We start from the raw sequence: 16,103 nt of genomic DNA, 5'->3' as shown, positions 1-16,103 counted from the left end.
TTGGTGGGGTTTTGTTGGGTTTTTGTTTGTTTGGGTTTTTTTGGTTTTTGTGGTGTTTTTTTTTTTGTTTTGTTTTGTTTTGTTTTGTTTTGTTTTGTTTTGTTTTCCATTGCTGCCTGTTCTCTCTCTGTTGGAGTCCAGGACATCCCTCTGGTCACCCTGGAGGGTTTGGAGACCGGACAGGGGGTCTGGGGTCTGTCCAAGGGGCTCAGGCAGCCTCACACAGAGCCCAGGAGGACACTGCCTCTGATCCCTGGCCATGGCAGTGAATGCCCACAGTGTGTGAAGAAGCACAAGCTGAGAGAATTCAAAATAAGCAGTATTTAGTTTATCATAGAATGTAAATGTAGAATCTAGGATTCTCAGTATATGGGGTTGAAGAGGCAAGATGGAGGAATTGGGGAGTGGCCCCTGTGCTCCTTGTTCTTGCTCTCGTCCCCCATTTTCTGCTGAGTTGGATCTCAAGGATTGGTTTAGAGTAGAAATGACATGTTAACATAGGTAGTAGGTATTGGTACAATTTTGTAAATAAAAAGTTTGTTGTGGATGGTGGTTGGGTCAGGGGTACCGTACATAAGGTGCGGGGCTCTCTGATCCGCCCAGTCCTGCCGCGTGTCCTGCTCTGCTGGGGACGCCCTGCAGAGCTGAGACAGAACTGAGATAATGAAGAATAAACAACCTTGGAAATGTGCACTGGCGGACTCAGCTTGTCTGCTCTGGCTCCAGTGTGAAACATTTAGGGCAAAGAGAAGACTGAAAACCTGATTACCTCTGGGAACAGCAACCCAGAGGAAACTCCCAGGGAACAGCAACCTTGGGGGAACCCTGAGCACCTTGGGGAACAGCAACTCCAAGGAGAATCTCAGGGAATCAACAACCCTGAGATCTCTCTGCTCACAGGTAGGTTTGTGATCCACCAGAATCCAGGGATTGACCAGGATTGCCACCAGGAAGGAGATTTGGGAGCTGGTGGCACCTGCAAACAGCAACAACCAAACAATTGCCAATTCCCCGAACGAGAGGAAATAAATCCCTGTCCCGGAAGGTGAAGCTGGTGTGAGTTTTGGATTGGATACTCACAGAAGGATCCCGAGCTGATTTTACGGGGTTCTTGCAGAATTTGGGATCCCAGAGACCCCAGGAGAGCTCTGGTCCAGCCTCTTGCTCCAAGCAGGGTCGGATCCAGGATCATCCCAGGCTGCTGAGGGTTTTTTGGGATTCAAACCCTCCCAAGGAGGAGAGGGCACAACTGGGACATCGCGGGGCTTCGGGAATCATGGAAAATCCCGCGTTCATCAAATCCAACCCCTGGCCCTGCACAGACACCCCAAAAATCCCACCCTGGGAGCTCCGGCAGCCTTGGGAATGTCACCATTCCCTGGGGATCCTGTTCAGTGCCCAACCTTTGGGGGAAGAACCTTTTCCCTGTAAATCTTTTCCCAATAAACCTTTTCCCGATATCCAGCCTCACCCTCGGCTGTGCTGGGTTTGCTTCCAGGGACCCCCTCAGCCTCTTCCCCCCTTCCCTGCTCCCTCCCACCATCCCCATCTCCCCATTCCGTGCACTCCCTGGGAACCCGCGGCTCTCCAGGAGGGATTTTTCTCCTTTTGTCAGGATTTTTCTCCTTTTGTTAATAAAACCCAGCCCGGTTTTCCCTTCTCCAGCCGATGCTTTGCTACCCTCTAGCGCTGAGGAGCTGCGGCCTCCTCAGCTCCATGTGGGATCCCAGGAGAAGCGGGAATTTGGGAACACGCCCCCATGAAAAAATCGGATTTTAACAGGGAAATAGGATGATCCCACTACAGGGAATTTTAATCAAAAATTGAAATAGTTTCTTCCTCCTCCAGCCCAGGCTTTGCTACCCTCTAGCACTGAGGGGCTGCGGTGTGGGATCCCTCAGGGCGGATCCCAGCACAAGCAGGAATTTGGGAACAAGATCCTGGGAAAAAATCCGGATTTTAACAGGGAAATAGGATGATCCCACTACTGGGAATCTCCATGAGAAACTGAAATAGTTTTTTTCCTCCTCCAGCCGATGCTTTGCTACCCTCCAGCACTGAGGGGCCGCAGCCTCCTCAGCTCCGTTTGGGATCCCTCAGGGCGGATCCCAACACAAGCAGGAATTTGGGAACAAGATCCTGGGGAAAATTCGGATTTTAACAGGGAAATAGGATGATCCCACTACAGAGAATTTCAATCAGAAATTGAAATAGTTTTTCTTCCTCCAGCCGATGCTTTGCTACCATCTGGCACTGAGGGGCTGCGGTGTGGGATCCCTCAGGGCGGATCCCAGCACAAGCGGGAATTTGGGAACAAGACCCCGGGGGAAAAAAAAAAAAAGGGATTTTAACAGGGAAATAGGATGATCTCACTCCTGGGAATTTCAATCAGAAATTGAAATCGTTTTTCCTCCTCCAGCCCAGGCTTTGCTACCCTCTAGCACTGAGGGGCTGCGGTGTGGGATCCCTCAGGGCGGATCCCAGCACAAGCAGGATTTTGGGAACAAGATCCTGGGAAAAAATCCGGATTTTAACAGGGAAATAGGATGATCCCACTCCTGGGAATCTCCATGAGAAACTGAAATAGTTTTTTCCTTCTCCAGCCGATGCTTTGGTACCCTCTAGTGCTGAGGGGCCGCAGCCTCCTCAGGTCCCTGTGGAACCCAGGGCAGATCCCAGCACAAGCGGGAATTTGGGAACAAGATCCTGGGGAAAATCTGGATTTTAACAGGGAAATAGGATGATCTCACTACAGGGAATTTTAATCAAAAATTGGCATCTTTTTTTCCTCCTCCAGCCGATGCTTTGCTACCATCTAGCGCTGAGGGGCTGCGGTGTGGGATCCCTCAGGGTGGATCCCAGCACAAGCAGGAATTTGGGAACAAGATCCTGGGGAAAATCTGGATTTTAACGGGGAAATAGGATGATCCCACTACTGGGAATTTCATAAATTGTCCCCTTCTAATCATCAGCTGTAAGAGCAGCCTGATTTAGTGATCCTGCGATTCCCTGATTCCTCGATTCCCTCATTCCATGATTCCATGATTGATTCCTTGATTGATTCCATGATTGATTCCTTGATTGATTCCTTGACTGATTCCTTTATTGATTCCTTGATTGATTCCATGATTGATTCCTTGATTGATTCCATGATTGATTCCTTGGTTGATTCCATGATTGATTCCTTGATTGATTCCTTGATTGATTCCATGATTGATTCCTTGATTGATTCAATTATTGATTCCTTGATTGAATCCATGATTGATTCCTTAATTGATTCAATTATTGATTCCTTGATTGATTCCTTGACTGATTCCATGACTGATTCCTTGACTCATTCCACGATTGATTCCATGATTGATTCCTTGATTGATTCCATGATTGATTCCTTGATTGATTCCATGATTGATTCCTTGATTGATTCCTTGATTGATTCCTTAATTGATTCCTTGCTTGATTCCTTAATTGATTCCTTAATTGATTCCTTGGTTGATTCCATGATTAATTCCTTGATTGATTCCATGATTGATTCCTTGATTGATTCCATGATTGATTCCTTAATTGATTCCTTGGTTGATTCCATGATTAATTCCTTGATTAATTCCATGATTGATTCCTTGATTGATTCCATGATTGATTCCTTGATTGATTCCATGATTGATTCCTTGATTGATTCCATGATTGATTCCTTGATTCAGGCGGCTCTGACACCGCAATTTCCCACAAACACCATCCAGCCCAGCATTTCAGCGAGGATAACAGGGGCAGGGGGACCAGAGGACCCCAAACTCCCTCTCCCAAACCCCTGGACGCCCCTTAAACCCCCCTAAAATCCGTGGTTTTCCCAAAAAACCGCGATTTTCCCCCAAAACCCCGTCCCGTTCCCTCGCGGTCCGGGCGCCCTCCGGTGGTTGGCGGCGGAACTGCACCCCCCGTGTGCGGCACTGCGCTTTACGGCGCTTTCGCGACAGCGCGGGCCAGTGTCGCTTTACGGCGAGCCAGGCCGCGGGATCCGCCGGGATGAAGCAGAAAAGGAAAAACGGGAAAGGTAAAAATAAAAATAAAAAAAAGAGAGAAAAACCTGAGGGGCTGGAGCGTGTCCGGGAGAGGGAGCGGAGCGTGGGGACGGGCGAGGGAGGGAGAAAAGGAGGCTCAGCGGGACTCCTGACCCCCGGGGGGGGCGGTCCCAGGGAACGGGGACAGCGTGAGGGGAAACGGGCTCGAACCGCGCCGGGAAAGGTTTGGGGCGGATTTTAAGAGGAATTTCCTCCCTCAGAGACCCGTCCAGCCCCGGCACGGCTGCCCAGGGCGGTGCTGGAGCCCCCATCCCTGGAGGGGTTAAAATCCCCCTGGATGTGGCTCTTGGGGACACGATCAGCGGTGGCCTTGGGGGTGCTCGGGCTCGCAGCGCTTTTCCCCCTGAACCATCCCCACCCTCCCAGGCAGCACAACCTGTGATTCTGTTTTTAATTTGTCTTTTTGTGTTTTTTCCCGTGTTTCTGGCGCAGGGGAGCCGAGCCAGGCCGAGCTGATGGTGGTGACCATCGCCGACATCATCCGGCAGCTGCTGGAGGCGCACGAGCAGGGCAGGGACGAGGACCTGAACAAGTGAGAGACCCCGCGCGCTTCGGGGCATTTTCGGGCATCTTAGGGGCATTTTCAGGGCTTTTTTGGGCCATTTTTGGGTCATTTTTGGGCCATTATTGGGTCATTCTCAGGGCATTTTTGGGTCATTTTCTGTGCCTTTTCCGGGTCATTTTCGGGCCATTTTCGTCTCATTTTCAGGTCATTCTCGGGCCATTTTTGGGCCATTTTCAGGTCATTTTCGGGCCATTTTCGGGCCATTTTCGGGCCATTTTTGGGCCATTTTTGGGCCATTCTTGGGCCATTTTCGGGCCATTTTTGGGTCATTTTTGGGCCATTTTTGGGTCATTTTCAGCCATTTTCGGGCCATTCTTGGGCAATTTTCGGGTCATTTTCAGGGACATTTTCAGGCCATTTTTGGGCCATTTTTGGGCCATTTTCGGGCCATTTTTGGGCCATTCTTGGGCAATTTTCGGGCCATTTTCAGGCCATTTTTGGGCCATTTTTGGGTCATTTTCAGCCATTTTCGGGTCATTTCGAGCCATTTTCGGGTCATTTTCGCGTCATTTTCGGGTCATTTTCAGGGACATTTTCAGGGAGATTTTCGGGTCATTTTCAGGTCATTTTCGGGTCACTTTCGTGTCACTTTTGGGCCATTCTCGGGTCATTTTCGGGCCATTTTCACGCCATTTTCGGGCCATTTTCAGGTCATTTTCGGGCCATTTTCAGGCCATTTTCGGGCCATTCTCGGGTCATTTTCGGGCCATTTTCACGCCATTTTCGGGCCATTTTCACGCCATTTTCGGGCCATTCTTGGGCCATTTTCGGGCCATTTTTGGGCCATTTTTGGATCAATTTTGGGCCACTTTTGGGCCATTTCCGGGCCATTTTGGGGACATTTTCGGGCCATTTTTGGATCAATTTCGGGTCAATTTCGGGCCATTTTCGGGCCATTCTCGGGTCATTTTCATGCCATTTTCTAGCCATTTTTGGGTCATTTTTCGGCCATTTTCGGGCCATTTTCAGGCCATTTTCAGGTCATTCTCGGGTCATTTTCAGGCCATTTTCGAGCCATTTTTGGGTCATTTTCGAGCCATTTTCGGGCCATTCTCGGGCCATTTTCAGGTCATTTCAAGTCATTTTGGGTCATTTTCAGGCCATTTCCAGGCATTTCGGACCATTCTGGACCATTTTCGGCTCATTTTCGGGCCATTTTCAGGTCATTTCCAGGCCATTTTTGGGTCATTTTCGGGCCATTTTCAGGTCATTTCCAGGCCATTTTTGGGTAATTTTCGGGCAATTTTCGGGTCATTCTTGGGCCATTTTCCGGTCATTTTTGGGTCATTTTCGGGACATTTTCGGGCCATTTTTGGATCAATTTCGGGTCAATTTCGGGCCATTTTTGGATCATTTTCTGGCCATTTCCAGGCCATTTTTGGGCCATTTTCAGGCCATTTTTGGGCCATTTCCGGGCCATTTTCGGGTCATTTTCGGGCCATTTTTGGGCCATTTTTGGGCCATTTTTGGGTCATTTTCGGGTGACTAAAGCACCGGGAGCTGTAAATTCCGGGCTCACATGGGTGGGATTGATGAAAACCCCACAAAATTCTCCTTTGCCCGTTATTTTATTTTCCCTCCCCCACCTCTGTGTCCATCCCTCGGTGCTCCCAAATCCACCTGGGAAAGGAAACATTAATACAGAAATAACATTAAATCAGGTTATTTCAGCCTAAATCAGGTTATTTCAACCCAAATCAGGTTATTTCAGCCCAAATCAGATTGTTTCAGCCTAAATCAGGTTATTTCAACCCAAATCAGGTTATTTCAACTCAAATCAGATTATTTCAGTGTCAGATCAAAATGTGTGTAGAGAAACTTCTTTTTCCTTGGGATTTATGGAGGAGGAAAACCTGAATTTGTTGTTTACAGGAATTTCTTAATTTATGTGGATTAAGAAAACCTGAATTTATTGTTCACAGAAAGTTTTTCCTCTTTTATTTGTGTGGAGTAGGAAAACCTGAATTTGTTGTTTACAGGAATTTCTTTATTTATGTAGAGTAATAAAACCTGAATTTGTTATTTACACGAATTTCTTCCTCCTAAATTTATGTGGAGGAAGAAAACCTGAATTTGTTATTTACAGGAATTTCTTCTTCCTTGATTTATGTGGAGGAAGAAAGCCTAAATTTGTTATTTCTTGGATTTTTTTCCTCCTTTATTTATGTGGAGAAGCAAAACCTGAATTTGTTGTTTACTGGAATTTTTTCTTCCTTGATTTATGTGGAGAAAAAAACCCTGAATTTGTTATTTACAGTAATTTCTCAATTTATGTGGATTAAGAAAACCTGAATTTATTGTTTACAGGAATTTCTTAATTTATGTAGAGTAATAAAACTAAATAAAAAATAAAAAAATGAATTTGTTATTTACTGGAATTTCTTCTTCCTTGATTTATGTGAAGGAAGAAAACCTAAATTTGTTATTTATTGGAATTTTTTTCTCCTTTATTTATGTGGAGCAAAACCTGAATTTGCTGTTTACAGAAATTTCTTAATTTATGTGGAGTAATAAAACCCTAATCTGTTGTTTACTGGAATTTTTTCCTCCTTTATTTATGTGGAGTAGGAAAACCTGAATTTGTTATTTACAGGAATTTCTTCCTCCTAAATTTATGTGGACAAGGAAAACCTGAATTTATTATTTACTGGAATTTTTTCCTCCCTTATTTATGTGGAGAAAAACCTGAATTTGCTGTTCACAGCAATTTCTTCCTCCTTAATTTCCGTGGAGTAATAAAACCCAAATTCCCATTTTCCCACTTTTTTGACCCAACTGCAAACTTTCTTTTCCCTGCCAGGAATTGCCTTGAGGATGAGCTAAGCTGCAGGCTGGGCGTGTAATTAAATTAATTAATTTAATTCCATTAATTAAGGAATTAAATTGTCTCTGAAAACAAAACTAAAAATAAAAACCCATCGCGGTTTTGAGTTGATTTCTGCCGTTTTAAGGCTTGTTTGCTTTTATTGCTCTTACCTGGAGGATCCTGCTGGCTCTGAGTGGAGCTGGCAGCAGGGAGGGCTGGAGATTTCGGGTGATTTTTGCCGTTTTTGGTGATTTTGTGCCGTTTTTGGTGGCAGGCTGAAGACCAGGACGTCGGCCAGGTACGGGCTGCGGGCGCAGCCGCGGCTCGTGGACATCATCGCCGCCGTGCCGCCGCAGTTCCGGAAGGTTCTGCTGCCCAAGCTCAAGGCCAAGCCCGTCAGGACGGCCAGCGGGGTGAGGCACGGCCCGGCCTCCCTCCCTCCCCTGCCCTCCCTGTTACCATCCCAAAATTTGGGGTCATTCCTGCCCAAAATCCGGGTTAGGGACACCTCGTGGCGTTGGGAAGAGTCTGGGGGGAGGTGGGAAGAGTCTGGGGGGAGTTTCCTCTTCCTTGGAGGTTTCTCTTGGAGGTTTCTCTCTTCCTTGGAGGTTTCTCTCTTCCTTGGAGGTTTCTCTCTTCCTTGGAGGTTTCTCTCTTTGGAGGTTTCTCTCTTCCTTGGAGGTTTCTCTCTTCCTTGGAGGTTTCTCTTTTCCTTGGAGGTTTCTCTCTTTGGAGGTTTCTCTCTTCCTTGGAGGTGTCCAGGGAAAAGCTGGAGCAGCCCGGGGTGGTTGATGGTGCTGGGGTGGGATTTCAGGTCCTTGCAGCTCACAGGGTCCTGGGATTCCCTGAGGGAATAGGGGGGATGTGTCCGTGTCACTGTGGGTCTTTTGGGCAGAGGAATTCATCCAGTTCAGGGTAAAGCACCTGATTCTGCACACCAGGAGCCAAATTTACCCTGAATTTACCTAATTCTTCACACCAGGAGCCCAATTTACACTGAAATTACCTAAATCTTTTTATCAGACCCAAATTTACACTTAGTCCACCCAATTCTTCACATCAGGAGCCAAATTTACCCTGAATTCATCTAATTCTTCTTATCAGACCCCAATTTACCCTGAATCTGCCCAGTTCTTCATATCAGACTCTGATTTACACTGAAACCACCTAATTCTTCGTCTCAGACACTGATTTACCCTGTAATTACCTAATTGTTCATACCAGACTCAAATTTATACAGAAACCACCGAATTCTTTGTATCAAACTCCAATTTACACTGAAACCACTCAATTCTTTTATATCAGACCCCAATTTACATTGAAATCACCCAATTCTTCATATCAGACCCCAATTTATCCTGAATCTACCTAATTCTTCATATCAGAGTGAAATTTATACAGAAACCACCGAATTCTTCAGATCAGGAGCCAAATTTCCCCTGAATCTACCCAGTTCTTCATATCAGACTCTATTTGAACTGAAACCACCTAATTCTTTGTATCAGACCCAAATTTACATTGAAACCACCTAATTCTTTGTATCAGACCCCAATTTACATTGAAACCATCTAATTCTTTGTATCAGACCCAAATTTATACTGAAACCACTGAATTCTTTATATCAGGAGCCAAATTTACACCAAATCCACCTAATTCTTTACATCACACCCCAATTTACACTGAAACAACCTAATTCTTTATATCAGACCCCAATTTCCACTGAAATTGGATAATTCTTTGTATCAGACCCCAATTTACCCTGAAATACTCAATCCTTCATGTCAGACTCCAATTTACATTGAAACCACCTAATTCTTCATATCAGACCCCAATTTATACTGAATACATGTAATTCTTCATATCAGAAAAAAATTTATACTGAAACTGCCCAATTTTTCATCAGACTGATTACACTGAGACCATCTAATTCTTCATATCAGACCCTAATTTACATTGAAACCACTTAAATTCTTCATATCAGCCCCCAATTTACACTGAAATTATCTAATTCTTTATATCAGACCTGAATTTACACTTAATCCACCTAATTCTTCGTATCAGACCCCAATTTATCCTTAATCCACCTAACTTTTCATATCAGACTCAAATTTATACAGAAACCACTGAATTCTTTTCTATCAGACCCCAATTTATATTGAAATCACCCAGTTCTTCATATCAGACCCCGATTTATACAGAAACCACCTAATTCTACGTATCAGACCCAAATTTACAGTGAATCCACCTAATTCTTCACCTCAGGAGCCCAATTTACACTAAATGCAACTAATTATTTGTATCACACCCCAATTTATCCTGAATCCACCTAATTCTTCATATGAGACCCAAATTTACATTGAAATCACCCAATTCTTCATATCAGACCCCAATTTACCCTGAAATTACCTAATTCTTTGTATCAGACCCGAATTTATACAGAAACCACTGAATTCTTCATATCAGACCCCAATTTCCACTGAAACTGGATAATTCTTTATATCAGACCCCAATTTACCCTGAAATTACCTAATTCTTTGTATCAGACCCGAATTTATACAGAAACCACTGAATTATTTTATATCAGACCCAAATTTACACTGAAACCACTGAATTCTTCATATCAGACCCCAATTTCCACTGAAACTGGATAATTCTTTATATCAGACCTCAATTTACCCCAAATCCACCTAATTCTTCATACCGGACCCAAATTCACCCTGAAAACACCGAATTCTTCACATCAGACCCAAATTCACCCTGAATCCACCCAATTCTTCCCTTCCCAAACCCAATTCCCACCGAAACGTGACAACATCAAATCACAATTAACAGGATTAATTAACGGCTCCTATTTCGTGCCGGTTTTGTTTTCCCCTTGGGGCTTCTCCCGTGGCTGTTTGACCCCAAAATTCAACCCCCACGGGTTGTTCTGTGCCCCCCATCCCCGGCAGCCCCTCAGGGATCTCATTCCAGGGGTAATTCCAGGGGTAATTCCAGGGATAATTCCAGGGGTAATTCCAGGGGTAATTCCAGAGGTAATTCCAGGTGTAATTCCAGGGATAATTCCAGGGGTAATTCCAGAGGTAATTCCAGGGGTAATTCCAGAGGTAATTCCAGGGGTAATTCCAGAGGTAATTCCAGGGGTAACTCCAGGGATAATTCCAGGGATAATTCCAGGGGTAATTCTGGGGGTAATTCCAGGGGTAATTCCAGAGGTAATTCCAGGGGTAATTCTGGGGGTAATTCCAGAGGTAATTCCAGGGGTAATTCCAGAGGTAATTCCAGGGGTAATTCCAGGGGTAATTCCAGGGATAATTCCAGGGGTAATTCCAGGGGTAATTCTGGGGGTAATTCCAGGGGTAATTCCAGAGGTAATTCCAGGGGTAATTCCAGAGGTAATTCCAGAGGTAATTCCAGGGGTAATTCCAGAGGTAATTCCAGGGGTAATTCCAGGGGTAATTCCAGAGGTAATTCCAGAGGTAATTCTGGGGGTAATTCCAGAGGTAACTCCAGGGATAATTCCAGGGGTCGATCCAGGGATAATTCCAGGGGTAATTCTGGGGGTAATTCCAGAGATAATTCCAGGGGTAATTCCAGGGGTAACTCCAGGGATAATTCCAGGGGTAATTCCAGGGGTAATTCCAGAGGTAATTGCAGAGGTAATTCCAGGGGTAATTCCAGAGATAATTCCAGGGGTAATTCCAGGGGTAATTCCAGGGGTAATTCCTGAGGTAATTCCAGAGGTAATTCCAGGGGTAATTCCAGAGGTAATTCCAGAGATAATTCCAGAGGTAATTCTGGGGGTAATTCCAGAGGTAATTCCGGGGGTAATTCCAGAGGTAATTCCAGGGGTAATTCCAGGGGTAATTCCGGAGGTAATTCCAGGGGTAATTCCAGAGGTAATTCCAGAGGTAATTCCAGGGGTAATTCCAGGGGTAATTCCAGAGGTAATTCCAGGAGTAATTCCAGGGTTAATTCCAGGGATAATTCCAGAGGTAATTCCAGGGGTAATTCCAGGGGTAATTCCAGAGGTAATTCCAGGGGTAATTCCAGAGGTAATTCCAGGGGTAATTCCAGGGGTAATTCCAGAGGTAATTCCAGAGGTAATTCCAGAGGTATTTCCAGAGGTAATTCCAGAGGTATTTCCAGAGGTAATTCCAGGGGTAATTCCAGGGGTAATTCCAGGGGTAATTCCAGAGGTAATTCCAGGGTTAATTCCAGGGGTAATTCCAGAGGTAATTCCTGAGATCTCATTCCAGAGGTATTTCCAGAGGTAATTCCAGGGTTAATTCCAGGGGTAATTCCATTGATAATTCCAGGGGTAATTCCCGTTTTTCCTCCGGCAGATCGCCGTGGTGGCCGTGATGTGCAAACCCCACCGGTGCCCCCACATCAACTTCACGGGCAACATCTGCGTGTGAGTAGGGCCAGATGTGGGCCAGATGTGCCAGATGTGCCAGATGTGCCAGATGTGGGGCAGGAGGGATCCCTGAGGGCTTTGGGGACAGCTGGGGAAGGGGCTCAGCCTGGAAAAAATGGGAATTTTTCCCATTTTGGGGTTCCCAGGTGGGCTCTGCTCCAGGGGAGTGAGGGCAGGATAAGAGGGAATGGCCTGGAGTTGCTCCAGGGGGGGTTCAGGGTGGATTTTGGGAGCAAATCCTGGAATTTGGGCAGTGCTGGAGCTGGGATTGAAAATCCCTGCGGATGTGACACTGGGACACGGATCCAGGGGCTTTTCCATCCTTCCCACCACCCAAAATTTAATTTTTCCAGCATTCCTGGATAAACCCAGCCCTGCTGGGATTGAAAATCCCTGTGGATGTGACACTGGGACACGGATCCGGGGGGTTTTTCCATCCTTCCCAACACCCAAAATTTCATTTTTCCAGCATTCCTGGATAAACCCAGCCCTGCAGGAGCAGCCCTGTGCATCCCTCCCACCCCAAACCTTCCCTTTTTTCCCATCCCAAACCTCCTTTTTTTCCACCTTTTCCTCCTTCTCCTCCCGTTCCATATTGGATCCCCACCCTCCTGATTATTAATTGTGATTATTAATAAATAATTGTGTCCCTGATGTGTCTGGAACGCCGGGGAGCCGCCAAAATCTCCTGGAATCATCTTTATTTTTATCTTTATTTATCATTTTTATTCCAATTAAAGAGCAGGATCGTGGCTTTCCTTGAATTCCCTCCCCCATTTCCATTCCCTTCACTCTGAGGTCTGATCTTCCTTTATTCCCAAACATTCCCTGTCATAAATTCCATTTAAATTGGAATTTTGTCTGTTGTCACCTCAGTGATTGAAATCTTGTCCCATGAAGGAAATAGGGAATAAAAAATGGGAATTGCCAATTGAATCCAGAATAGAAAAAGTGCTTGGAAAATGTTCTTAAAATATTTTTAATAAGCTCCCATCAGCTGGTGATTAAAAAATTAAGTTTTAGGGATTTTAATTGAAGGATTATTCCAGATATTTATTATTCCAGATATCTATTTATTATTCCAGATATCATTATTCCAGATATCTAAATTTAATTTAGAGAATATCTGGAATTTCACTCCAGTTTTGTTTTGGCTCCTCTGAGCTGTCCCAAGTAATTCCATGCCTGGGCTGCACAAATTAATTAGCCCAGCAAAATTAATGATTTGATGATTCATTTGTAATTAATTTTATGAAGCAGGAAATGAATGGATTATCCAGGATCTGCTCCCTCAGGAAAATCCCCTGGATGCTCCCTCACCTTTCCCCCCGGAGGCTGAACCCATCCCTGAGCACTTGGAATATTTTATTTATTAGAGAACACTAATAAATAATATTTATTAAATTTATTTTATTTTTATTTTATTAAATAAATTTTTTTTTTTCCCTAAAAGCTCAGGAAAAACAAAAAAAAAAGCAGCTGAGCTTTGTCACCATCAAAATATTCAAATTTCCTGAATTTCTGGGGAAATCCATGGTGGGACAGGGTGATATCCCAATTTTGCCCCCCCAAAAAATCATATTATATAAAAAAATCATATCAAAAAATCATACTATATAAAAAATCATACTATATCAAAAAATCATGTAAAATCATATTATATCAAAAATCATATTATATCAAAAATCATATTATATCAAAAATCATTATATAAAAAATCATACTATATAAAAAAAATCATACTATATCAAAAAATCACATTATATAAAAATCATATTATATAAAAATCATTATATCAAAAAAATCACACTATATCAAAAAAATATCAAAAATCAAACTATATAAAAAATCAAACTATATCAAAAGTCATATAAAATCATATTATATAAAAAATCATACTATATCAAAAAAATCATTAAAAAATCATATTATATCCAAAAAATCATATTACATCAAAAAATCAAACTATATAAAATAATCAAAGTGATGCTCTTGAGAGAATCATGGAAAACATTCAAATTGTGAAATTATTTTTTTAAAAAAATCAATTAATTTGTGTGGAGCTGTTGCCCCAAAATTTTATGGCTGGGAATAATTTTATCCCTAAAATAATTCAGTGTCCCAGAAATTTCACGGATTTTGCTTCCAGAAAGTCTCTGGTGGGTCTGAGCTGGGTTTGGCCATCCCATTCTCATTAAAATTAATTAAAATTAATTAAAATTAATTAAAACCCCTGCTTTGCACTGTCCATTTAGTGTTTGTAACACAGACAGGCTCAGCAATTGCAGGAAATGCTGGAATTTGGATTAAATTTGGAATTTAATTCCTTTTTTCCTTTAATTAATTCCTTTTTTCCCTGTTTTTTTCCCCTGCAGGTACTGCCCAGGCGGGCCTGACTCTGATTTTGAATATTCCACCCAGTCCTACACGGGATATGAGGTAAAGATTTCCCTGATTTTGGGAAAATTCCAACATTCCTTAAGCCCGGCTTAAACTTAGGCTGGGCTTAAATTCTGCGTCTCACTCATGTGGCAAGGACAAAACCAAAAATAAATACAAGAAATCAATAAAACCAAAATTGGTTTTTAATAAGCTTCAAATTTTTAAATTTTTAAATCTTTTTAAAAGATTTTTAATTTTTAAATCTTTCAATTTTTAATAAGCTTCAGGTTCTAAAGCAGCTCAAAGTCTAGGGGTGAAATTCTTAATTACAGCAATTAACAAAGAGTTAAAATTTTGAAAAATTCTGTAATAAAGTTCCTCAAGCACTGGAGATGTGGAGAGGTTCCTACAGGAGTAAAAAAATCTAAATTTTGGTTAAAAATCCCCATTTTTTTAGCTGTTAATGCCTCTGAAATTACATTTATTCCCTTTTATCCGCAGTGATATCTCCCTAAATTTTTGTATTTCCAAATTATTTTCCCAAACTATATTTTTATATTTCCAAATTTTTATATTTCCAAACTATATTCCCTCCCTAAATTTTTATATTTCCAAATTATTTCCCCCCTCGTTGCCTGGAGAAAGTTTAACAGCAGTTTGTGACTGAATTATTTAACCAAATAATAATTATAATAATTTTTTAACCAAAAAATCTCATGGCTGTGGTGGGGATGAGAAGCAGGAAAATGAGGTAAAAATCCAACTGGATTAACCTGGTGAAAATTCCTTTTAAATTGGAATTTTGTCTGTTGTCACCTCAGTGATTTAAATCTTGTCCCGTGAAGGAAATAAGGAATAAAAATGAGAAATGAATACAAAAAGTGCTTGGAAAATCTTCTTAAAATATTAATAAGCTCCAATCAGCTGGTGATAGAAAAAAAAAGAGAATTTAGGGATTTGAATTGAAGGAATAAATTGAATTTCGAGAATATCTGAAGCCTGGAGGATGCTGAGTGATTTGTACAAACCTTTTGTGATTTTTGGAACATTTTTGTGACTCACTGCAGAAATGTTTCAGCTGTTGAGAGCACTAAAATTGAATAATTTTGGTGTTTTTAGGTCATGTTGCCATCTCAGGGTAAAAATGTTGTATTTTTTTAAGAGTTGAAGGAGCCAAGTTTATATTTATAATTTTTCAAAGTCCAGGTTTGTGGGTTTGAAGGCTCTGGCTCAATCAGGATTTAAAGTTTGAAGTTAAAAGTTGGATTTTGTTCTTTCAGGCTGTTTTTTGGGGGATAAAAAGGTTTTTAAATTAATTTTTTTTGTGTTTTTCAGCCAACATCCATGAGGGCCATCCGGGCTCGGTACGATCCCTACCTGCAGACCAGGCACAGAGTGGAGCAGGTACATTTTCCCTTGGGATTGGGATGCAAAAAAAATGAGAATTATTTCATTTTCTTGGGCTGGTGAGCTGCAAAAATCAAATTTTAAAATTTTCACTTTAAGTGAAAATTTAAAAAAATAAATTTAAAAAAAATTTTAAAAAATTAAATTAAAAAAAATGGAAATGAGAGTTCAATTCTCATTTCCATTAAATAAATAGTGAGGTTTGAACCTCTCCCGAGATCTTTTCTGTGCAAGACCTGATTTTTAATAATAATTCCATTTTATTAGAATCAATTTAGAATTTAATTAGAATTATTTGAGTGTTTGAGAGCTGGATGTGAAAAGTTTCTCAACCCTGCTTTGAACAGTTTTTTCTTTATCTCCAAATCCATTGGAAAATTCCATTAATTCAGTGTTTTCCCCCTCAGGATTGAAGGAAATTCAAGGAAATTTTTTGCCTTTTTGGCC

At 42.3% G+C, this 16,103-nt stretch overlaps 1 protein-coding gene across 1 annotated transcript in view; it reads left to right on the top strand.

Moving 5' to 3' along the window:
• The first annotated feature begins 3,940 nt into the window (after nt 1–3,940).
• ELP3 (elongator acetyltransferase complex subunit 3) overlaps nt 3,941–16,103 on the top strand; it is a 105,399-nt gene continuing 93,236 nt past the window's right edge. Inside the window, exons 1-6 of the mRNA XM_063422917.1 lie at nt 3,941–4,048; nt 4,509–4,608; nt 7,722–7,860; nt 11,794–11,864; nt 14,243–14,306; nt 15,585–15,653. Coding sequence (XP_063278987.1) covers nt 4,021–4,048; nt 4,509–4,608; nt 7,722–7,860; nt 11,794–11,864; nt 14,243–14,306; nt 15,585–15,653 — 471 coding nt within the window. The 5' untranslated portion in view covers nt 3,941–4,020. The remainder of the gene's footprint in view (nt 4,049–4,508; nt 4,609–7,721; nt 7,861–11,793; nt 11,865–14,242; nt 14,307–15,584; nt 15,654–16,103) is intronic.

The sequence above is a fragment of the Prinia subflava genome, chromosome 2 (genome assembly GCF_021018805.1).
Source record: "Prinia subflava isolate CZ2003 ecotype Zambia chromosome 2, Cam_Psub_1.2, whole genome shotgun sequence".
Classification (NCBI taxonomy): Eukaryota; Metazoa; Chordata; class Aves; order Passeriformes; family Cisticolidae; genus Prinia; species Prinia subflava.
Note: the sequence above shows the minus strand (reverse complement) of the source record. Positions and strands in the feature narration are given on the sequence as shown.